At 43.7% G+C, this 25,661-nt stretch overlaps 2 protein-coding genes across 2 annotated transcripts in view; both read right to left on the bottom strand.

The window, feature by feature from the left end:
- TDRD12 (tudor domain containing 12) overlaps nucleotides 1-4,699 on the bottom strand; it is a 41,770-nt gene extending 37,071 nt beyond the window's left edge. The window contains exons 1-3 of the mRNA XM_055000265.1: nucleotides 4,676-4,699; nucleotides 4,386-4,547; nucleotides 2,594-2,730 (exon numbers count right to left, since the gene is read on the bottom strand). Of these exons, the coding sequence (XP_054856240.1) occupies nucleotides 2,594-2,730; nucleotides 4,386-4,547; nucleotides 4,676-4,699 (323 nt within the window). The remainder of the gene's footprint in view (nucleotides 1-2,593; nucleotides 2,731-4,385; nucleotides 4,548-4,675) is intronic.
- Nucleotides 4,700-9,006: 4,307 nt separating this feature from the next.
- On the bottom strand, nucleotides 9,007-14,090 carry NUDT19 (nudix hydrolase 19). Its single transcript, XM_055000510.1, has 3 exons — nucleotides 13,134-14,090; nucleotides 11,410-11,617; nucleotides 9,007-9,966 (listed from the first exon to the last, which is right to left on the bottom strand). Exons 1-3 carry the CDS (start codon nucleotides 13,815-13,817, stop codon nucleotides 9,743-9,745), a joined length of 1,116 nt encoding a protein of 371 aa, XP_054856485.1. The 5' UTR covers nucleotides 13,818-14,090; the 3' UTR covers nucleotides 9,007-9,742.
- Nucleotides 14,091-25,661: the final 11,571 nt, after the last annotated feature.

Consider the following 25,661-nt stretch of genomic DNA (forward strand, 5'->3'; position numbering starts at 1 on the left):
GCCTTCTGCTCAGGTGGGAGGTCCCAGGTATAGGACGCCAACTTCTCCCAGAGGTACAGCTGGTACCCTGCCATGATGGTCTGGTAGTTGGCAATCCTCAGACCCAGCGAAGCGACGATGTACTGGCGCCTGCCCATGGCATCAAGCTTTCTGCCCTCTTTATCGGCAGGCACCGAGGAGTGACCCGACCGTCGGGGGTTGAATTCCTCCGTGACCAAAGAGGAAGGTGGAGGGTGCTTCACCAACGCCGGCCAGGTGCCCTGTTTGATTTTATACAGCTGCTCGATTCTCTTGGATGTCGGAGGCTGGTCACAGGGCACCTTCCACACCTTCTCCACGATCTCCTCAATACCCTCGAGCATGGGGAAGCCAATGGACGCCGGGTTGTCACCGTATATCCGCTTGAGGAGCTTGTCTTTGGTCTGTGGGGTTGCCGAGGAGATGTCCATCTCGAGGGCCTGGGCCATCCTTGCCATCTGGTCGGCGTAGATGCGGAGGTCCTCGTACGGTGAGCCCGTAGATGGCACCAGATCATCAGCCGGCGATGGTTCGGACCAGGACTCCGACTGGTAATCGGCCAGGCTCTCAACTTCTCCCTCCTCGGACCCGAGCTGGGAGTCCTCACCCAGGACTGGAGGGGGAAACCACGTTCGCCTCGACGTCGATGGCCCCGGTTCCGACTCGGAGAAACCAGCAGGTGCCCCTTCCCACTGGCAACGGTATGGCGAGGGAAGGTAGGAGGCTTGACGATGCCGGGATGCAGTGGATCGGGCAGATCGAATGCTGTCCCTGGACCGGCGTCGCTCACGACTGACCGCAGGTGGAGATGGACGGGCAGGAGATGGACGGCCCCGATGAGGAGACGGGCTCGGTTCCAATCTCGGCGACCGAAGGGCAGGAGATGGTCGGCTCCAACGGCGCGGGCTCGGCTCCGGCCCCGACGAAAACTCTGCGGGCACCGTTTCGAAGGCCATCGGATCCGGCACCGGCACGGAGATTTCCTCTGGTTCGGGGGAACCCAGATGAGGGGAAGGCGTGTGAGGAAGCACGATGACTTCTCCCTGGGGAGCGGGATGCGGCGACCGATGATGTTGGTCTTCTTCTTCTTTTTTGCCGGTTCCGAAGAAGACCTCGGAACCGACGCGCTCCTCGCCTTCGAAGGGGACCTCGGCTTCGACCTCTTAGATTTTATAGGGATCGAACCGGTCGTCGGTTCCGATCGGGGACTCGGCACCAGGATCCTCGGTTCCGATGTCGGTCTCGGATCCGACCTGGTGGATGACGCGCTGCGGGGCGGCCGCGCCGGACCCTGCGCTGGGGAGGCCGCTCTCGACGCCGAGGCACTCGGGGGACGCGGTTTCGACCCCGACCTCGCGGAGGCCACAGAGCCAGCTCTTGAGCGCCTTTCGGCAGAGGGGCTAGGGCCGGCCTTAGGTAACGGGGTCCCCTCGGACATGACCGACTGCCACAGTGACGAGTTCAGTCGGGCCCTGCGATCCTGCCGGGCCTTGTTGGTGAAGCCCTGGCAGATCTTGCAGGCCGACACGTTGTGGGTCTCCCCCAAACAAAAGAGGCACAGCTCATGGCCATCGGTTTTGGCCATCTTGGTGTGGCATTGAAGACAATGCTTGAAGAGAGCCGTTGAGGCCATCTTCAGGGGCAAGCGAAAGAAGGGTCAAAAACAGTCCGAGTCAAATTACCGAGTCCACGTCAAAGTCCAAAGCGAGATCCGAAGAATAGTCGAGGTCACGAAGTCCGAAGTCAAAAGCCAAGCAATCAGTTAGAGAAAGGCACGAAGCACAAAAGCACAGAGCAACGAAGCTCACGTTCTCTCCAAGCGGCGGCAAGAAGAGAACTGAGGGAAGGGGCCGTTGGTCGCTGGAGGATCACGTGACCGTTTGGGCGGGAAGACGGTCGCTGAGGCGCGCGACAAACGGCCCCTTCGGAGCCATGGAAGCTCTAGAAAATTCTCCGGCGGCTGGCCTGCGCCTGCGCAGTCCCCATGTGTGGAGGCACAGAAGAACGAAGATGAATAACAACATTCGATTTATATACTGCCCTTCAGGACAACTTAATGCCCACTCAGAGCGGTTTACAAAGTATGCTATTATTACCCCACAACAATCACCCACTGAGGCGGGTGGGGCTGAGAGAGCTCCAGAGAACTGTGACTCGCCCAAGGTTACCCAGCTGGCTTCAAGTGGAGGAGTGGGGAATCAAACCCGGCTATCCAGATTAGAGTCCCATGCTCTTAACCACTACACCAAACTGGCTCTTATTTACATTTACAAACCAATTCTTCCCATTTTCCCTCTTAACAGCTTTGTGATGTAGACATTGTTATTCATTTTTTCCTAAAATGGGACCAAAATGGCGATTTGTCCAATACCACCCAGAAAATTCAACTGAAATTTGAATCCAATCCACTATATCAATCTATCAGCTAGATTCCAGCAACTCAGAAAGTTCATGGGGAATAACTCTAGCACTGATGATCCCTCTTTGAGACCTCAATGGTCTTGTTACCCTGGGCCACAATATGCACCCTTTGCACAGTTACTACCCTCTGAGTTGACTCAACATCACACCGTACCTGTCTGTTTTCACAGGAACACTCTTGGCATGGTCTACAAGGAAACACTCAACAAGGTAATACTCCGTACATGATATAATTGATTTAACAATGGCTCTGCACCAGGATTTCAGTTCCTGCCAATAAACAACACAAACCTGAAAAAGAAACGTTACATTTGTACATTTTTGATTCTACACAAACCATGCTAAGTTTAGAAGAGCTAATTGATGGAGTTCAAGGAAAATTTACAGAGAAAAAATAGATAATCCTCTGGGCAGTTCTAAAAAAAACCGTTTTTTCAGAAAGTCTGCACCCACAAACATGAATATCTACTACATTCACTATTCCATTTCTGCGCTTTCTGTTGATGTTTAAGGCAATGCAATGCATTTCCTAAGTGAATGAAAACCCTTGCCATAAAAGTACACTGACCCAGAGCACTGGGTTGGGGGTGGGGGGAGAGGAACAACTGATACCACTTTATGTTTAGTCTTCTACTACACTGCATAATCTTGAATTTGAATGAGAATAATTGCCATGTGGTGTTTTAATGGCCCCCCTTAGTATATTTTCTTCAATGGCAGTGTATACTCCAATAGTGCTGAGGTCATTTTTTACTCCAAATGCACACGTGAAATTAACAAATATACAGGGTGACATTGACCAATGTCTGTTTTTTATTAATTTTCTTCCAAGTTTTTTCTGCTGGTCTATTTCTTAATTAGTGGAGGAACATACGTAAAGTTTTTAAAAAAATTATCAACTGGTAGTATACTCAGTGCTCAGATTTCCATGATTTATAGTGCCATCCTAAAAAGAGTTACACCCTTCTAAATCCATTTAAGTTAATGAGCATAATAGGAAAGCACAGTCAGCAGCGTAGCGTGGGTTAGTGTTGCCTGGGGCAGGAGGTGGTGCACTTGCCCCCGTGAGCACGCGCATTCCAGGCCCTGCGCCATGACATCACTTCCGTGACATCATCACGCAGGGGCACGCCTCCACCCACCCAAGAACGCTTCTGCGGTTCGGGCAGCTTGCCTCCCCTCCCCTTTGTTAAAGCTGCCTGCACCACCGCTCGGCACCGAGCAGATGGTGGTGGCGCGGGCAGCTGCAGCAAAAAGGTAAGGGTCGGGGAGGCAAGCGTGGCCGAACCGTGGGAGCGCTCTGGGGGGGCTGGGAGGTGGGCTGCCTGCTGCACCGCCTGCCACGCTGCTGGGGCGCCCAGCTCGCTGGGTGCCAAGTTGGGGATGGCGGTGCAGGCAGCTGTGGCAAAGGAGCAAGGCGCCCCCCCCAGAGCTCCCACGGTTCAAGCCACTCACCTCACTGCCCCTTACCTCTTCGCTGCAGCTGCCCATGCCGCCACTGAGCGCTGAGCTGACGACAGTGGTGTGGGCGGCTGCGGCAAAGAGGTAAGGGGCAGGGGATGTGTGTGACCCAAACTGTGGGAGCAGGGAGGGTCAGGAGACGAGTGGGCAGGCAGGCCACCTGCTGCGCCACTGGGGCGCCCGGCTTGCTGGGCGATGAGCTGGCAGCAGCAGCGGCGAAGAGGCAGGGAGGCGATTGGGGGCGCTCCCAGGGGGGCCATGGACATGGCGCCCCCTCAAAATTTTGCGTCTGGGGCGGCTGCCCCCTAGCCCTCCCCACGCTATGCCACTGAGACTTCACCCCCCATACTGGATTAGTAAACTACACATTTAGTTTGAGACCGAGCTGAACAACAAAATGACTCATATTGAAACCCTTACCTTAGTTTTTCATTTTTTTTCTTTCAGTTTTGTATGCACCAAAGCAGCAAATATCATAAAATTACCTGCCCTTCTTCTAACACAGATGGCTTGACTTCCTCCACACCTTTGTACGATTTATTATAAAACAAATTCATTTCTTCATGAAGTTTTTTATAGTCTGTCTCATTTTCTACAAATCTTCCACCTTCTTTTACATGAACCCAAAAGCAGCCTGGATTTTCAATCTAACCAATAAGCAAATGACAGTGAAAATCACATTAAAGCACTGCACAACTTATTAACAGTAAATATTTTTCATGCTTACAATATGTCCTAATATTCTTACAAATGAACTTATCAAAACAGACAATACCTTCAGTATAAATATGTCAATCATCTTCTTTCTTCAATATTCTTTTCAGCTATGCTGAAGAGAACCACAAGCTTTACATACCTTCTTGAAAGGCAAAAAAGAGCAAGTATGTAAACTGATTTCAAAGGATAAAAAAATCATTACAATAGTAACGCTTAACTAGTCTCAGGAAATCTTGTTGGTCTTTAAGGTGCTACTGGACTTGAATCTTGCTCTTAAACAACTAGGTTGCAATCCAGGGCATTCTCAGGACACACATACTCAGTTTAAGTCAATTCAATTTAACAAAACAGTAGAAGTGAACCAGCCATATGTCCAGTTTCAAGTTACAGAAAAGGACGAATTGGGCCCTTTTGGAGCCTAAATTAGCCCACTGCGAAGCACAGGAGCTCGCCTGGGCCCTCCCGGCAGTGCTCCCACGCTTCACAGTGGGCCAAGATCTTCAGATACATAGGGCTGCTAACTCTGAATCAGGAAATTCCTGAAGATTTGGGAGTGGTGGTAGTGGAACCTGGGGAGGGCAGGGTTTGGGAAGGGAACTCAGCAGGTTATAATGCCATGGAGTCCACCCTTCAAAGCAGCCATTTTCTTCCAGGGAACCAGCCTTTGTAATCTGGAGAGCAGATATAATTCTGGGAGATCTTAAGACCTCACTTGGAAGTTGCCAGTCATTCCATTTGAAGATATTAGGGACATAACTTGGAATCTCCTGAGCCCTGCACCTGTATATGCCACCACTGAGCAACCTTCCTCTCCTAATTGTCAGTGTTGGGGAGGGGAACAAGGCCCGGTGATACAACAGGTGCCTTGCATGCACCTCCAGTCGAAGCACCTCAAGTAGGGTAGCCAACCTCCAGGTGGAACCTGAAGTTCTCCAATTACAACAGAATCCCCACTCTGCTGTGGAAGTTCACTGGGGGAGCTGTGATTCTCAAAAGCTCACACCCTGGAAATCCAGTCAATCTTTAAGGTGCTATGGGATCCGAATCTTCATCTTCTACTACAGATCAGCATGGCTACCCACCTGAAACAGCCTCTTGGGGTTCTTGTGAGGATAAAAATGGAGGAGAGGAGAATGATGTGAGCCACTCTGGGTCCCTGTTGGAGAGAAAGAAAGGTATAAGTGAAGTAAGTAAATAAATCCACAAATATCCCCTGGAAGAAATGGCTGTAGTTCATGGTACCACACCCCTGCTGAACTCTCCCACCCAGATCAGGCAACACCACCAAATCTCCAGGAATTTGGCAACCAAATCTTTAGAGTTGGCAACCTTAGGTAGCAGTCGCTGAAGAAAGACCCTTTTGAGACCCCGGAGAAGTGGCTGCTTCCAGGCAGCGTAGGAAGTACTGAGCCACATGGACTAATTCGGGTTTAAGGCGGCTTCCTAGGTTTATAACCGGGATTTAAATGGGTCTTAGGGACTCGGCGGGCTTTAACGGGATAGAGACGGAGAAACGAAAGTTCACTGGCACTTCGTAGTGCAATCCTAAGCAGAGTTACTCCGATCCAAACCCATTAATTTCAATTGTCTTGGTCCGGTTTAACTCTGTTTAGGACTGCACTCTTAAAGACCAACATTTATTTCTACATAAGCTCCCGAAACCTTATGCTGACACAAATGTGCGTAGTCTTTAAGGCACCCCCTAGGCTTTCCGTTTCCTAATGGAGCAAAGAGGCAGAATTTCTTTTATTTATTTATTTTTTAAAATTGAAAGAAGCCCCCCCCCTCACAACTCCTTAACTCTTTCCCGCCCTCAGGCCTCTTTCTCTCCGCTTCTCGCCCTTTCCAACCGCCGTTAACGGCGTTTCTTCGCCCCTCGCCCGCAACCAACGTCCACTCACCCTTTCTCACCTCCACACGCTATTCTAGAGGCCGGCGTGCAGCTCGCGCATGCGCAATATCTTTCCCGCGTGAAACGGCCAATACCCCGTAGAAGTGGGGAGGGAAATGTAGATTAGGATGACTCCAGACATTCGGTGTCCAATGAACCTCCGCGTCGCTTGGAGATCAGTTGCAATTCTGGGAGGTCTCCAGCCCCCGCCTGGAAGTTGGCAATTCAACGTTTTGTTCCCGCATAAACTTTTCATGGGGTACAGCCCGTTTCTTCAAATGCACTGAGTGAGGCTTCGCTGTGCAGTCATTTTAGGTGGTTTTTCGAGGGGGAAAAGAACAAGAAATCCCCCATCCATAAACAGCAAAATCAAGGGGGCATGAAAAGGCAGGACACTGGAGAAATGTAATGATGCAAAACTCGAACCTGATCAGGACGAAGACAAAAGACCACCCACTAGTTATGCTGTTAAACTGGTTATAATGGTTTGAGTCACAGGGTTTGTTACAATGATCACATTTTAAAAATGCTGTAGGCACAAAAGTGGTAGCTCAGGTTGACTTCGCTGAGGTCCACAAAGGGGTTTTACAGAATTCATTCATGTTATGTACAATTCACCTTTCTCGCTGCTTTTTACTTAGATAGTAGGGCTATATTGTAAGTAAGTGGTCTCGAATGCATCAGTAAAGGGACTATATAGACTATTCTGTGTACTGTGTGTTGCTGTAAGAATGACCCAGTTGGTAGTTTTTGTGTTAATATGTCAGTCATAGAATTGCTTATGTGTGTGTGTGTAGGTATATATGTGTGTATCCTTTGCATTATTTATTGAAATGCTTCTGAAATTGTCTGCACTAACGCTGTAATCCATTACAGGGAGGGTTAAAACTGTGTAGTCTTTAAAAGCTAGATTTCATGACTTTCTGGCCTATAGCTTGGGTTCTGGAAATGTGGGGTGGTGGTGAAGTCTAAGGATGCTGGAGTTTGGGGGAGGTACCTTTGCAGGATATAATACCATAGATTTCAAAGCAGTTATTTCCTCCAAAGGAACTGATCTCTACAAACAGGGTTCTGGAGATTAGTTGTAATTCCAGGAGATCTCCAGGTCCTCACTGGAGGTTGGCAACACATAGCACACATTACTGAACTACATCTGGGTTCAACCTCATTTGACAATGAAATTATCTCAAAACAGAATAGATGGATCATACTGAAATACAATTTAAAAACCAAACCAACCAAGAATTGTCATTCAATTTATCTAATTTTGAAAATGTAAAATATTCTCCCCACATTGTACCATTGAAACAGATTTAAGGAAATATTTTTAATAAACATCCACCTGCTTTAAAGCATAAAACAGTCTACTTATCTAAGATAAAAATTATATTGCATGTTTTAATAATATTCTCTGTATAGACAGGGATGTGTATGTTATTTATTGGTGGTCTTGACAATAACATGAAATATTATGTGCTGGAATGTAACATCAAACCATCAACTGCAACAATAATCCAAGAAGTGCATTTTCATGGTCATGGGGTATCTTCTAGATTAAAACAGTCTTCTCTGTTCTCTAAAAAGGCACTTTATATTCCAAAGCCTGTATTGTCGAAGGCTTTCACGGCCGGAGAACGATGGCTGTAGCACCGCTACACCTCTGAAGATGCCAGCCACAGCTGCTGGCGAAACGTCAGGAACTACAATGCCAAGACCACGGCAATACAGCCCGGAAAACCCACAACAGCCATCCCACTGCACCTACTGAACACTGACCTGGCCCAGTAACAAGTCAATCCAATGCAGCTACTCCATGGATTACCCAATGATTTCAATGGGCTTCAACTGGAATAACTGCATAAAATTATTTTGTGTCTTCTAAAGCCCAGTGCAACAGAAAGGAAGCAAATCATGTTATCTTTTTGCTTCTCATGTATTCTCATCACTTCCTCTAACCACCAATATGCATGTACAATTTTAGGAAGTAAATTCTTTCTCATATCACAAGCCTCTCCCATCTCTTCATCCTCAGTTCAAACCTGTATCTTGGATGGGGGGAAAAGCCAGTTTCACATAGTACTAAACTAAAAACTTGAAAGGGAATTCTCTTAATTCCATTTGCATTTATGTTCTTGAACTTCTTTCGAGTCACATATGGGCCACAAGCCCCAATTTGGAAATAAGGCTGAAATTTTACCTTTAACTTGCTAAAATTGATGATGATGATAAATATACAGAAGTTGGAATGTCGGATTAGGATCTGGGAGACAGGTTCAAATCCTCACCCTGCCATGGAAGCTTGCTGGGGAGCCTTGGGCCAGTCACTCTCTCAGCCTAACCTACCTCACAGGGTTGTTGTAAGGGTAAAATGTAAGTTGCTTTGGTCCCGATTAGGGAGAGAGGCAAGGTGTAACTGGAGTAAATAAATAATTTGAAAGGCATTGTTAATCTGAAAACAAGCAACATTTCAGAAGATTTCTACCACCAACGAAAGCAAACAAGGTTGCTGAAAATATTTATTTTTGAGATAAATAGTTAGCAAACACAGGTCATTTAAATGCACAATTGACATTCCAAAATATAAAACCTGAAAGCCCCATGTACAATTGCATAAGTTTTGACAGCGCTAATGTTAATGTGCCCAGAAAGTATTTCCCAGAAGTAAAACTTCTGAATTAAATGTAATTGATAATAATCAACTATAGGATTGTAGCATGTATCTACAAATCTAAGCACATATATTTGAAGGCAATTCAGTGGGTTTTACTTTGAAGAAATATTTTAAAAATTGGGCATCTATCTTTTGAATGAGAAAAATGGGATCGTTCCAAAATGTTGAGCTATATTAATATCAGACTTCAGCTCAACTTGGAATTGACAAATGGCCAAGGTTGGTCACAGTCCAGAAATGTCCTACGGGCTCGTCAATGTCCTAAATTCATGAATGTGTAGATTAAGGTCAAGTTCTTAGCAGACAGATGTCTGCACTCCAGATTTGGCACATTTGCACATAATTTCAAAGAGAGAAATAATTATTCAGACTGAAGCTTTAGATCACTGATATCAGGCCTGAGGTATATAAAATGGCACAAGAAACTTTTAGTTGTTGCTGCTCCCAAAATATATGTTCTCTGGCAAGATCTGAAACTCCCTGGGAAACTGGCAACTCTCATGTGCTAGTTTAAAATAAAGAATATGTAAACTATTTTAGAAATGTCAATGGTAAAAACAATATTATAATCTGCTATTGTTTCCCGTTTTTGTGTTCAGCGGCAGCGGATTGATATGTTTGTATTTGGGTTGGACATTCACATGAATTGCAACATTATTAAGGTCTTGTATCACTATCCGGTGAAGTCTAGCGGCCTCTTTCAAGACATCTTCAATCTTTTTATTTGTTGTCAACATTGGTTTTCTTTCTCCTGTAAAATCTGGATCTTCGGGATATAGTTCATCGCCTATAAAATATAATGTTTTACTTTTAAATTATGTATAATCTTTTGTATTTCAGCGATTTACTGGCACATTAGCTATTTTGCTATCAAGTATCAGTGTTAGCTTGTTAATCCAAAACTAGTTTTAAGACAGTATCTGTCATAGAGGCCACCACATACTCTCTCTCTCTCCCGCTCTATAATAGAAAGATAGAATTCTAGGATTTCAGTACACCGGACATCATCCTATCTGTGTAGAGGTACGTACTACCAGCATTGTATTATAGATAGGAAAAATCAGGGCTCACCTTGTAAACACACATGCTATTGCTTAGCTTTAGCCATGGCTGTTGCTACTAAAACCAATACAACTATATACAGAAAAATAAAACCTGATTAAATATATGAAATACATAGAGTTAAAGAAACTCCTGGTTATTCATGACATGCTGCAATTAGTAATCAGTTGCAGTTAGGGCTGCCAACTTCCAGGAGGGGCCTGGAGATCTCCCAACTACAGGGATCAGTTCCCCTGGATGAAACAGCAGCTTTGGAAGACAGACAGTCCAATCCTATGGAGAGTTACTCCAGTCTAAGGCCATTGACTTCAATGGGCTTAGACTGGAGTAACTCTTCATAGGATTGCACTGAGACTGTACTGCACTACATCCCCGCTGACCTCCCTCACCACCCCAAACTCTACCCTCCCTAGACTCTGCCCCTAAGTCTCCAGGAATTTTACAAGCTGGAGTTGACAATCCTAGTTGTAACCCAGGGACTGAAACTATATCACTATACTCTTTGACAAACCACAACTTCTCACACCCCATTTCTGCTACCACCAACCCTGGACTTTTTATCCTCTCCTGCCGTGTGGAATACTTGCAGCCCAGCAACAATAGACAGAAGTGTAAGTAAGGTAGATGAGGAAAGTGGAAATGGGCAGAAGAAGCTACAGTTGTCTCATCTCCTGCAATATCATATAATAAAAAATTATAGTTTCAATTTCTGGATTTCAGCCAGGCAACTCAGATTGCTGATAACATCTTGCTTCCCACCTCTCCCCTCCCCAAGGCAAAAATATTGAATGGAAACATCTAGTCCACACACATCCTTAAGCAGTCAAAAATTTGATACCACAAACAAAAAAAGGAGCCTGAATGTTTTCAGAATTGCGGCAGACAAATAAACGTTTTCAGTTCCCTTTAGGAGGAAAAAGTACCATTTTGTCTCAGCAAGTATTAGATAATAATATGATTCAACTCAGAAGTGAGCCAGAGGTCAACAGAATATGTACTCAAGGATTACAACAATGACTCATGCTAAGCAATTTGAAATATCTATTCTTCACCAGGAAGTTACAAAATAAAGCATGAAAATCAGATATTCAGTAGAAATTGGTGCTGACTTCCTTCCAAAGACTGCAAACCTACACAAATAGCCGACCAAACCCCCATTTTCATCTACCTGGTAATAGCTGCATGTAGCCATCTGAAGCAATCAACAAAACCGGCATCCACCGTTCACATCCCTCTAAAGCTCGTTCAAAGCCAAATTTATGGAGATCATGAAGCAATGGGAAGTTGCAGAGTCTGCATAGTTCGTAAAACTGAGGAGGAGGTATCCAGATGTCTTGAGACTTAAAGAGTTCGATAGCTTCCGGGGGTTTTGTCCACTGGGGAAAAAACGGAAAACAAGCTGAGCTCTGTCGTTTTATAACTTCCCAATGAAAAGAACATTTTGAATTTTTTATTATTGGCCTTTTCTGCAATAACAATATATAACTGCTTTTCTGCCACAATTCTAACACACAAGGGTGCAGCAAGCATGAACGCAGTAAGAGACAGGATGGTCAGATACCCTCTTTTGCAGGACAATCGTCTATTTGTGGCTCGCTTCATAAAAGCCTGGACTGGAATTAGGACTGCCAACTCTGGACTGGGAAACTCCTGGAGACTTTGGGGAGGAGAAAGACCTCAGTGGCATATAATAGCATACAGCTCATGCTCCAAAAGAGCCATTTTCTCCAGGAGAACTGATCGCTGTAATCTATAGATCAATTGTAATTCTGGGAGGTCGACAGGCCCCATCTGGAGGCTGGCAACTGCAGCTGGAACTGGTTCTGTTTGCCTGTAGTAAGGTGCTTTCCCCACCTATCCAAGATTGCCAACCTCCAGGGGAGGGCTGGAGAAATCCTGGAATTACAACTCATCTCCAAACTACAGAGATCAGTTCCCCTGCAAAAAATGAATGGTGGTCCCTATGGAGGGTTGCCAGCTCTGGTTTGGGAAATTCCTGGAGATTTGGGTGGGGGGAGGAATCTCTGTCGGGCATAATGCCACAAAATCCACCTCCTAGGGCAGCCATTTTCTACAGGGAAATTGATCTCAATGGCTTGGAGATCAGCTATAATACTAGGAGATCTCCGGCCACTACCTAGACTTATATGTAAGTCCTTTATGGTTGAAGGACTTATACATAAAATATTGTTAATGAACTTACTTGGTTAGCAGAGGAAATGAGCGTGTCTTTAATCAGCAAGGGTTATTTGTAGCACATATGAAATAGATTACCTTTTGATAAGTAGCTGGATTTTGTAGGTATGGAAAAGATTGTTCATTAACTGACTATTTAGGATCCATATTTTTGATATGCCTTTCTTAGATTTCAACTGAATATTTTGGATCTGTATTTCTTATTTATTTATTTATTTGTATTCCGCCCTCCCTGCATTAGCAGGCTCAGGGAAGATTCCAATTAATACAATAATATAAAATACAAATACCTTTAAAACCAATAAAACATCTTAAATATTTTTTTAAAAGAGGTATATCTATACCTTGTATAGATATACCTCTTTTTAAAAAAATATTTAAGATGTTTTATTGGTTTTGAAGGTATATCTTGTACAGATATGCACTTTGTAAAAGGTTTGTTATGTATCACTTAGTCACAATATTAATAGAGAATATTTTGACATACAGGGTTGATTGATTTTGTTAGCATTCCTGGTTGCATTTTCTTGTGGGGCTATGGCCCCGATTCTCTCTTTGCACACCGACCACCTGGAGGTCGGCAGCCCCACTTCAATGGCATCATGCCCCAACGAGACCCCCCCTCTCCCAAGCTTCTACCGGAATCTCCCGACCGGGAGCTGGCAACGCCAACCCCAAGGCCCCATTCCCTCTCACCTGGTAGGCGGTGACCTCCTGCTGGTCGTGCGAGGCGGGCGGCGGGCGCTGGCCCAGGCAGCAGAGGTAGAAGGCGGTGTCGTAGCGGCGGCCGCCTCGCCCGGCGCGGCCCGCGGGGGTCAGCCAGTCGCTCCACTCGTGCAGCGCCCAGATGTTGGGGGCGCAGCGCAGGTGGCGGCAGAGCTGCAGGAAGGCGCCCGGCTGCCGCTGCACCCGCCGCCGCCACTCGCCCAGCTCCGCGGCCGGCGGGAGGCGCCCTGCCGGGAGCAAGCGGGCCGGGCGGCCGGGCGCGGGGCGGCCCTGGTCGGCGGGCGCCAGCAGCAGCACGCCGGCCTCCTCGAAGGTCTCCCGGATGGCGCAGATGCGGAAGGCCACCTCCCCCGGCAGCGGCGAGCCCAGCTCCGGGCGCTCGGCGGCGAAGAGCGGCGGCCGCGGGGGCCCGCCCGCCCTCACCGCCGGCGGGGGCGCCGGCAGCAGCGGCAGCCACTCGGGCGAGAAGTCGGCCGCGTCGGCCACGCCGCCCGGGAAGACGTGGGCGCTGGGCATGAAGGCGCTGCGCGGGCTCCGCCGCAGCAGCAGCACCTCGTAGTCGAAGGCCGCGCGCCCGCCCGAGGCCTCGCCGCCGCCGCCCGCCGCCAGCACCACCGTGGCGGCCTCCCGCCACGGCCGCAGCCGCGAGTTCATCCCGCTGAGGTGCGTCCCAGGCCGGCCGCGCGGCCTCCTCCGCACCGCCCCAAGGTCATGCTCGGCTGGCGCCGCCACACACCCGAAGCTGAGGGGAGCGGGCGGGGAGAGGCGGGGAGGAGGCAGGCCGCGGGCTCGGCTCCACGCGCGGCTCCTGGTTGGGCGGGAAGGAGAGCGGCGCCCGGCTCAGGTTCAGGAGCGGAGGCTGAGGGGAGAGCCGGGGCGGTCTGTGGCAGAACAGCAGGATTGGAGTCCGGAGGCACCTCAGAGACCAACAAGAGTTTCAGGGGAGAAGCTTTCCAGAGTCAGAGCTCCCTCAGGAAGGGAGCTGTCACCTCAGGAAGCGAACTGTGACTGGAAAGCTCACACTCTGAAAGCCCTGTGTGTCTCTTAGGCATCTAAAGAAGATATCAGGTATCTGAAGAAGGGAGCTGTGAGTCTGGACAGCTCACATTCTGATAGTCTTGTAGGTCTCTAAGATGCCTGAAGAAGATATCAAGTACCTGAAGAAGGGAGCTGTGACTCTCAAAAGCTCACACCCTTTGAAAATCTTGTTGGTTTCTGAGGTATCTGAAGAAGATATCAAGTACCTGAAGAAGGGAGCTGTGACTCTCTAAAGCTCACACCCTTTGAAAATCTTGTTGGTTTCTGAAGTATCTGAAGAAGATATCAAGTACCTGAAGAAGGGAGCTGTGACTCTCTAAAGCTCACACCCTTTGAAAATCTTGTTGGTTTCTGAGGTATCTGAAGAAGATATCAGGCACCTGAAGAAGGGAGCTGTGACTCTCTAGAGCTCACACCCTTTGAAAATCTTATTGGTCTCTAAGATATCTGAAGAAGATATCAGGTACCTGAAGAAGAACTGTGACTCTCTAAAGCTCACACCCTTTGAAAATCTTGTTGGTCTCTGAGGTATCTGAAGAAGATATCGGATACCTGAAGAAGGGAGCTGTGACTCTCTAAAGCTCATACCCTTTGAAAATCTTGTTGGTCTCTAAGCCTTCAGGTGCCACTGGACTCCCATCCTACTGTTCATATGCCCACATGAATTTGACAGGAAGGGGGTAAAAGCAGAGAAGTGCTGGGGCTCAGGTTCACAACTATACATTTGAGTGAGGTTGACAGGCAGGGAGTAAAAAAGAAAGAGGTGCTGGGGCTCAGATCCATGAAGGACATGACCACATGGATTTGACGGGAAGGGGGTAAAAGGAGAAAAGTGCTGGTGCTCAAGTTCACAACTGCAATTGGATTTGACAGGAAGGAGTAAAAATTAGGCCGGCGCCGGTACTCAGTTTCTGCAACTTACACAGTCTCATAGATTTAAGGGGACTTAGAAAGCAAATTCTTGATTAAATACAGCAAGTGAAACAGACTGGGGATCAAACAGGCATGAAGAAATATCCACAACGCCCCCACCCCCCATTCCAATATAGCCTTGTATTTAGCCTGTAGGACAAGTTGCCCTTGTATTAACAACTGGAACACTATTTAACTTTGTGTTGTTAATATTGTGGTTAACATTAGCCACTTTTCACATTAATAACGTTGTAAATATTGTCATTACGAGATTTTGAAAGGAAGCTTTAGAAAGCAATATTTTGGAAGGAAAGCCTTAAACACAGCTAGATTATCTCTGTTCTCTCAGTTTGGAATCAGAACTAGGAGTTGAAAGCTTCATTCTCCATTGGCTGATGCAAACATTCAGAATGCCGAGGGCTAAAAAATACTCTGTAAAATAATTCTTAAATCAGATTCCGGATGTAGCAAAAGTCAACATACCAAACAAACAAGTATATTGTGAAAATGGAATCTCCCTTTAATCAGTGTATCACTTAGACTAGCTTCCTAAACCATGCTTTAATCCTTGTTTAGAAAAAAACCTGCTAAACTCAATTTGTTAAGGTGACCATCGCATGTAGTTGATACAGCAAACTGGATCAAAAACTTCCTAAAGAAGGAAGTCTTCAATTTTGGCTCTGCACACAGTGTGATGAGGGAAGCACACACCCAACAATAAACCACCCTTTGTGCTCATCACAGACTGGTTTGTTTGTGGTATCTGAACAGAGCCTCTTTGTCAATTGTGGATGGAAGCAGCTCTCATTATTAGAATGTTGAATTGGAACATGGAAATTTGTATCAAGTTTAAACTCTAATGCAGGGCTTTGGGAAACTTTCCCAGCACATTTTAATTCATTTGGAAGATGCTGCAAACTGCATTTGGGACCTAACAGAGATAAAGCTGTGTTACATGTTAATTTGGTACTAGCTTGGCAGAGGTCAGCCACTGAGTTCGTTATATTTTTTAAAACGGGCAAAACACCAGCATAATTATAATGAGATGCTTAAAACTGGATATCTGTTGACTATTTTTTCTTATATATCGGTATTTTAAATGTAAAGTGTGTTGTTGAGTAATAATAACCAACCCATGGTGACCCCAAGAAGTCCACCTCATGAGGTTTTAAGGGCAAGAGATGAGCAGAGATTGTTTTGGTTTGCCATTGCGTATCCCTTGGTGGTCTCCCATCTAAGTATGAGCTATGGCTGATTCTACTTATCTTCTAAGTGCTGATGAGAACAGGTTAGGTTGAGCTATTAGGACTGCTATTTACTATTTTATATAGCAAGAAATAGAAGCTGTTGACCACAACATCATTTTTCACTTTATTTTGACTACGGTACTCAGTATAGTTACTGGGGGAAATCCTGTAAAACTTAAGTTGCTTCATAATTATACTGATTGTGAATATTAAAACCATAACACAGAGAATTCTTTGGCATACGTTCTAGTTTTAATGTGCATCTGCAGGCTTTCGTATCTTGCAGGCACTTCAGATTTTAAGGTGTCTTTTTTTTCTTAATTTGTAGGACAGAGACTTTTATCTGTTCAAAGTGAGGTGTTCAACTTTTGACTTTATGAGCTTCCCAGTTATATTTCCCAGACTGAAGCAAATGGTTTATTTATAGTATTTCTCTTCTCTTCCAAAAAAAGGGAAAGGCTAAAGAGTCAGAGACTTTTCAGTTTAGAAAAATGGTTATGATAGAAGTTTATAAAACTATGCATGGGATGGAGAAAACTTTTTCTTCTTCGCGTGCTACTGTAACTTGGGGACAGTCAGGGAAGTTGATGGGTAAAAGGAAGGTACTTTTTTACTTAACAAATAATGAAATTGTGAAATTCACAGTCAAGAGACACAGTGATGGCCACAAGCACAGATGGCTTTAAAAGGGGTTTAGGCTTGTGGAGGATAGGTACATCAATGGCTACTAGCCACGGTGACCAAAGGGGACTTCCATTTTTAGATTAAAAACCTCTGAAATCCAGTAGCTTGGAGGCAAAGTAAGCAAAAGGCCTTGGCCTCTACTCCCTGTTTGTTTGTTTGTTCTGAGGGCCGATAGTTGGCCATTGTGTGAAGCAGGATGCTGAATTAGATGGACCACTTTCCCCAGGAAGAAGAAACAGCTTCTTTGTTTCACCAGAATGAACGTTTATAGTCTGTATGCCATTATTACAAATTCCCTTAAAGAAGTGTTTTAAAGTACATTGAATATTTTTTTCACTAAACTTCGAAATGCATCTTATTTGCTTTCTATTCTGTTTCTCAGCTTTTCAGTAGCGGTCCCTTACAGCCTTTGGATTCTCTGTATAACTGCATATTTTAATGCGAAAATACATACATTACACATGCACACACGCAATCTCTGGTCTCTGATGTCCACTGTCCAAAATAGCCCTCTTTCAAGATTTCTTCTGGTGACAAATAGATGGATTAAAAATCTAGACTTCCCTTTGCGCTTTTGGGCTGCGTATACTGGAAGCTTATTTTGTTGTGGAGCTGCAAAATAAATAGATTATCAGGCAATGGGCTGTCCCTTAACACTCTGAAATATACTTGAGTAAATAACGTCTTCCCAGTGTTGAAATGCAGTGGATGTTGATTTTGCCAGTTAGAGAGAGATGCAGATTGATTTTGTCTTGTGCCAAAACAACCTTTTTTGGGCAGCCATAGATTATGACAGCTTGTTTTAAAATTCTCAGTAAAACAGAGCAGTTCCAAAGTGGAGTGTCACCCTTCCAAGTCTATTTCTGTCTGCAAGCAGAAGCTCAGCAACAAAATCATCTTATAAAATTGTCAGGCAGTGCCATATGAAGCCTTGACAGCTGAGAAAATTGCAGATCATGTTGCCGTCTCTGAAGCATTTGGCATAAGCCTTGTAATGTTTACTTCATGATGGCTGCATTGACACTTAAAAACATTACAGCTTGAAATGAGCTATTTTTACCCAGACGTAAGACTAATTAATTTCAGCAAGGCTTATTCCCAAAGAAGTGTTTAGGATTAGTGTTCTAGTACTTCCATGCATGTTTACTTGGAACCTTGTTTTGAGTTCAGTGGGTTTTGCTACCAAGTTAGGGCCAAGCTACAAGTGACGAATGACACTTGAACAGCAAGTGAACAGACTTAGGGCCAAACTACAAGTGACAAATGACACTTGAACGGCAAGTGTATTCCTCCCTGTTCGCTTGCCCTCCACTTGCTCTCCACTCGATCCACTTGCCATTCAAGTGTCATTTGTCACTTGTAGCTTGGCCCTCACATGTATTCCTCCCTGTTCACTTGCCCTCCACTTGCCCTCCACTTGATCACTAAGAGAATACATGCTCACTTGCCGTTCAAGTGTCATTCGTCATTTGTAGCTTAGCCCTGAGTATGCATAATGCAAACTATTATGGAGAAAATAAGTCAAGGCTTTCATACTCTGTTTAGCATGAATGGTGCTTGGGATCTTTTCCTGAAGATCTTTGCAAGACTGATTCTTGTTTGTCTCCTTCATACATGGAGATATATAAATATTGCAAGGTATGTTTGAATTTGATTAAACTGCTGCTGTTGAAATTCTGGCCTCTTCTCACACTTTTTTTTTAGCTCTGGAATCTTCCTAAGAGGCAACATGAGTGGGAAGGCCTGGCTATGGCTTAGAAAAGTCTTAGAGGAGGGGAGGATTTAAAGGGAGAAGCTGCTCCTGTGAGTAAATTTTCTGAGATTTGTTTGGATTTTATCACTCTCTTGATTTCTTTTTGCTTTGCGGTGCTAACACTGAATAACATTTTAGCCAGGAGACTATCTCTTGTATCACAGTCATTGGTTGCCATGGGGATCCATCCCATAGGAAAAATGGAAATGGGGCAGTAATAATGTAGACACATAAAATATCCAAAATAATATTAATTGTGTTGCACTGTCAACCGGTCTTATCCAACCATATTCACTTATGTATCTTAAATGCATATTGTGAGCAGCACCACTTTGTAGAGCCTCAAAACTGAAACCTTATGTCACTATGAAATAATTCACATGGCTGCTAAGCTAGATATTGATATAGTGGATCAATTATGTAATTTTCAGGATCATGGGGAATCTACTGTTGGGGTTGTAGGGTACCTATAGAACCTTCTTGTTTCTTTTCCATAAGGAGAGTTGCATCTTTCAGAGTTAAACCTTTCTGTGAACAGCAGCTATGAGAATTAAAAGTGATCTTAATCTTATACTCTAGTCTTCATGCAAGTGTTCAACTGTACTGCAGTAGGAAAGATTAGTGTTATACCTGGGTTTGTCTATAGCAGATATCTTTTTTACTTTCTTAGGTACCATTCCTAAACACATACATACAAAAGCAAGATTTATTGGTAATTCAATCCCTCATGTTTAGGATCGGATTACCAAACTGTAGTTCTAAATCTTTGAATTAAGTTTAATATTAATCAGTGTGACATTTCCCAAGGATTATTATTTAAAACTGATATGTTAACTTTTATCTCTGTCTAAAACACGTATACTCGGGGAAAAATCCTAGATTTGAGAGAGGCTTACTTCCAAGGCAGTAGTCTTACAGAGCAATGCAGTAGAAATTCCACTGTGTTCACTGGGCTTACTCCTAGGTAAGTGGGTGCAGCCTTTGTGTGATAAATGTTAGAAAATAATTAACCTCATCCTTGAAGCTCCTATTGAATATTCAGAATCATACAGTTCTTATTGCTTTGATGTGGTATGCATTTCTTTTAAAACTCTTCTTTTATTTTTAATACAAAGATTAAAATCCCATTAAAGGGAAAAGAAAGGAAAAATATATGTATATAAGAGGAAAGAAAAGAGAAGAAACAGAAGATAATAAGTAAAAAAAAGATGAGAAAAATAATACTGAAAATATAATTTTCAGTTTTCTCTACAAGTATAACATCATTATAAACAAAATCAAAAAGAGTCCAGTAGCACCTTTAAGACTAACCAATTTTATTTTATTGTAGCATAAGCTTTCGAGAATCAAGTTCTCTTCATCAGATGCCTGATCCGAACTGGTCAAATACAGAAGAGGAGGGGAGGGGAAAGAAGGGGACATATATCACAAGATGACAGGTTGCAATTAGTGTGAAGGCAATTTTGCTACTACAGACTAACACGGCTAACTCCTCTGGATCATTATAAACGATATTCTTGTAGTCTTATTGATATATAAACTCTGATGCTTGCTCATCCCAACATTTTCTTTAAAACATTTCCAGCCATTGCCTCAGTGAAACGACGTTTAAACCCTCATAGGAGTCTAGGTTTGGAACAGCACCCATAATAGTTTTTTCCCCTGCACTGTGAAAATATGCTTGATGAAATTTTAACAGGATGTCATCCTATTTGGTACCATAAATTTAAGTCTTATTTCCTTCTGTATTATTTAGATATTTGCCCCATGCACAAATGCACACAAGATTTATAAAGCATCCCCTCTTCAGTAATCCCAGTTGTACTCTGTGCTTACCACTGGAACGGACTGCTCACGTGTAGTCCTACTATTCCTCCCAGACCTCAGCCTGCATTAAGAGACTAACATAATCGTATTGGGAGAAAGCATTTAGAGAGCTATAATCCAGTGGTCTTCCTGAATGACTTTTATATAATGAAAATCTGCAAAGGGTAAATATGTTGATGAGGAGCTTCACAAACATTTATTTATATACAAATGTTTGTCCTACCTTTTTAAAAAGCTCCCAGCTTTCTGGCTAAAAATTAAAAACGTTTGGATTTTGTTTGAAACAGTCATCCATTGTATAGTTTCCCCAGTTTTGTTATTTTGAATTTAAATTTCATACAAGAGAATATTTTTGCCATTCTCTAATTCCTCCTCCTGGTTATGACGACATGCCAGATCCCAACGTGAGCAAAAACAGATAACATTTGTGCCTATTTAGCTAACACGTACATTACAGTCAAAGTCCTGACTGTAGCCTGCTTGGTTTCAGTACAGAAGTCTAAATGGTCACTGAATTCTTTGTCTCCTCCACAGACTTACAAAATGATTTTGCTAGTATAAATCCTGGTGCAGTGTAGTGCCAGTGTTGGAAGAATCAGGCTGCTGGACTAATTCAAGGATTAACACCCTGATCCAAGCACTTTTATATGAGTGCCATTAATGTTTATGGGACTTCTGATTAGGGTTGCCAACTCTGGGCTGGGAAATTCTTAAGATATTTAGGGACAGCGGCTGTGGATTTTGGGGGATTTCAGAAGGAATTTCACCTGGAATCCATGGTATAGCATAGAGCCTGCCCTCTGAAGCTGCTATTTTTTCCAGTTGAACTGATCTCTGTCATCTAGACATCAGTTGTAATTCTGGGGAAAATCCAGGCCCCAGCTGGAGGTTGGCAACCTTACTTCTAAGTAAGTATGCTGTAGTTATAATAGATTTCTGACAACTAATATAGATTCAACTGCTAGGAAAATGGAACCCGTAATCCTTTAATACTTGGAATTAAGCATATTTCCACTGCATTGTATTCTGATCATGTAGAGATCTGAATATTTTATTTGTCTGGAGATTAAAGCAATTCACAGAATTGACTAAATACTAATACAGTAAGTTTGGGAATCTCAAAAGTTTCACACTTGCAGGCATATAACAACAAGTTCTTCTCAGGGCATGTACCAACATATAGCATTTAAGATGACTTTCTATTTTCATGCAACGTTTTGCTTTAACAGTTTAGTGCTGAGTTATTTGGATCATCTAAGAGATTGAGTATGGAGCATAACTCTGTTTGATTGAAAAGCTTATGCCCAAACATCTGTCATTTTAAAAAAAATTACTGCTACAAACATGCTGACAAGTTAACAGAACAGACTTTATTTTAAATAAATAATAGCAACAGGCTTTATCCCAATGGAAAGCAACCTTCTTACACAAATAGAATGATGCCAGCTCATTACGATAACTTAATACTTCCACATTCATACTAAAGTGATTCTGTAACACAGACCAGAAAAAACATTTGGAAATAAAAATTAAATGTGTTTCCCCCTCCTCCTTTTGTATTGAACACTTATAATCCCTGGGCCACCATCACAGCCAAAATACTTCACTTTATCATAGTCTGCGAAATACAGCAAAGTTTGATGTGTAAAAAAATCTTATTTACAAAAAAAAAAAATCCCCCTTCCTTTTCCAATGAAAATATACATTCTTAAAACAATAAAAATTGGTAAGGCTGTAAAACATAGGAGAATCATCAGGCCTTTAAAAAAGGTAAAAGTGGTTTTAAACAAAAGCCAGGAACTGAGCTTTTAATTAATATATTTCTTTTTACAATGTATTCATCAGATCAATACATGATAGTTCTAATGGCTGCAGCACTCTTAATTTTAATATCCTACTGATCAGCTATTTTTTAAAAAACTGGCAACTATAAAATGGTTCAATGATCAAGGTAGGCCTCTGAAAAATTCCCTGGAAGGGACTGGGGACATGCCAGGCTTCTGTTTTGTCAGTGACAAATGACTATAGATTTGGTGAAACTGGGTTCTGATTTGGATGGCCTAGGAAGTGCAACTGGTAATCCTTCCAGTGTATTTCAGGTAGGTTTTCAGAGCCACTCTATACACAAAAACATCTTCCCAGCCCCAATTTTGTCTGTCTTCTGTTATTCTTAATCATAGAGAGATCAGATGTGAAGGAGGTCATGTCCTCTATACTTCTCAAAGGTTTCAACCCTAAGAACGCTCTCCTGGGAACAAACTCCATTGAATAAAATAGGACTTGCATGTGAGTAGACCTATTTATGGGTTTCAGGTGTAGCTTCAGAGCTGTGCATAACAAACTGAAGCTGCAAAAGCGTCATCTTTTACGTAACTATTACAGGTACATCTGATTACCTTAGTCAGCCGTCAGGTAGGCAGCTGTGCCTGTGTCACATTGTGCATGCAGCTGTACTGGTCATGCTTGGGAGATTAAAGTTGGGGACATTAGCTAATTAGATGGTGACAATCCTGTGTCACTCAAGTCTATCTTTACATTTCATGGACGTTAACCTAAGCCCAGATGATAGAAGTCATGTTCTTGAGGAACAGATTGCAAACGAGGTGCTGGCTTTGTAGTAACTTGAATAAACAGCTCCGTTTTAAAGCACCTTCACCTAAAACAAACAAACAAACCCAAGCTCCACTTAACTTCCAGGTATACATGCTCTGAGGAAAGCAGCCTGAATCAGTCACAGCAGAATAAAGAGTTATCTGTTGAAGCAAATACCTTTTGTTCATAGAGGAAGCTCCTTGGCCATTTGCAAAATAAATGCGGCAGATTTACACTTTAGAAACCTTAACTTTTACAGAATGATTACAGGAACTTTAATGGGTATAAAACCACTGTTGGTTACTAGATCTGGATTTCTAGATAGCTTCAAAATGGTGATCCTTCAACTAGGGCTTCATATGAGCAAAGAATATAGAACTTGTTCTTGATTGATATATTGGCTAATCCAACTATGCTGAATGAAGGTCCTGCTGCATTTTTTCCTTCCATGTTTAATGCTTGTATGAGTGTGATGCCCTCAAGTCATAACTGACTTATGGCAACTCCTGGTGGGGTTGTTATGGCAAGAGACTTACAGAAGTGGTTTGCCATTGCCTGCCTCTGCAATCCTGGTCTTCATTGGAGGTCTCCCATTCAATTACTAACCAAGACTGACCCTGCTTAGCTTCTGAGAGCTAACAAGATCAGGCTCACCTGGGCTATCCAGGTCAGGGGTTTAACCCCTGAGAGAGTTTTATGTGCAGGCCTTTTGCATAAAAGGTGCCTGGGTTACATTCTAGCTTTTGTAGCAGTGAACATAGCCATAGCTACCTCTCAGTGAATAGTTTAAGTGAAATGATTAACAGGTGCAGCAGTGACAATTTGAGCTGGTCTGTGTTTAGTCCGGCACAACAGTACTAACTCTACAGAGTTTGGTGTTATCCATGTATTTTCAAATAAAAGCTCAATCCTCAATACCCTTTTTTTGTAACCAACAGGTACTTAAAATCCTTAAAACTATTTTGACAACCTAACTGTAATCAGGCCTGCAGTTGTAGAGTAGAACTACAAGTTATGTGTAGTTCTGTGATATTTTATTAAGGTCTTTTTTTCCTTTCGTACATTACATCAAAGGGGACTTTGATTTCAGTGAGGAATTCAGGGTGGGGAGAGAGGGTGTATTTATCTGCTTCTGCTTGTCATGTTTTCCAGCCAAAAATTGCCACACATACCACAAATTGATGTTACTTCTTTAAAGGAGGGAAATTTAGTTAAGAGTTTCTGTGGTGGTGGGAAGACGATCTCCAGTGGGCAGATGGGGCAAAGGGAAACAGTAAAATAGCTCTTCTCCCTCTGTGCTAGACTACCCCCCTTGATATCACAGATTCCACTGCCAATCAGAAAAGTCTTAGTGGGGGCATCATAGAACTGCACAGGGCTTTTTTCTGGGAAAAGAGGTGGTGGAACTCAGTGGGTTGCCCTCGGAGAAAATGGTCACATGACTGGTGGCCCCGCCCCCTGATCTCCAGACAGAGGGGTGTTTAGATTGCCTGAGGGCAATCTAAACTCCCCTCTGTCTGGAGATCAGGGGGCAGGGCCACTAGCCATGTGACCATTTTCAAGAGGTTCCGGAACTCCGTTCCAGCTGAAAAAAAGCCCTAGAACTGCATGATACATAAATCTGCCATCAAGTACATTTACTTACTGAACACAGAAGGACTTATTTCTGCTGAAACATGCTGAAGAGCAATCCTAAGGTCTACTCTGAATACTACTCAAGATTAGTCAGTGGGGCTGACTCCTAGGAAAATGTTCTTAGGATGGCACTCTAAGTCTTACATGGTAGCAACTTCCACAAAGCTAAAAGATTTTCTGATTTCAACAGCACATTTGCAGTTGGTCCAGTACCACACATGGCTGGTTTCACACTCACTTGGCTAATGGATGGCCTGAGCCAGAACTCTTTTAGTCTTAAAGAGTGTGAATTAATGAAGATGAACGGGTCAATTTGAAACATGAAGCAAGGCATAAGCCCCCTCCCCCCCCATCTCTGTACACTTATATGGAAATATTCTCTGTAAATATCATTATGATAGACAACCCCATCCTGAACGTGTTTGACTGGAAATATCTATGGGCTTGTTTGGAATGATATGTTTAACAAGTAATCTATAACAGACTTTAAAGTAAACATGTTCAGGATTCGTCAGCAAATTAGTTTAAAGCCAAATATTTTGGTTTAACTGGTTTGGTTTAACAGCTTAAAACTATAGTTGTACCTAAACAAGTTTAGGTACGCATAACAGTGATTGACAGTGGCTGTCTTTTCCTATGAATGGTTACTCAGAAGTAAGTCTTTTTGTGCATAGAGGCTTGAAGCCATGCATTGTGATCCTATGCATATGTGCACTGAAGTTAATCCTACATTTCTATGCAGGCTGTGCTCCTACGCGCACTTACTTGGGAGTCAGTTCCATTGAAATCAGGGTTGCACATATCCAGGTG

This window comes from Eublepharis macularius, chromosome 16 (genome assembly GCF_028583425.1).
Source record: "Eublepharis macularius isolate TG4126 chromosome 16, MPM_Emac_v1.0, whole genome shotgun sequence".
In the NCBI taxonomy this organism is placed as follows: domain Eukaryota; kingdom Metazoa; phylum Chordata; class Lepidosauria; order Squamata; family Eublepharidae; genus Eublepharis; species Eublepharis macularius.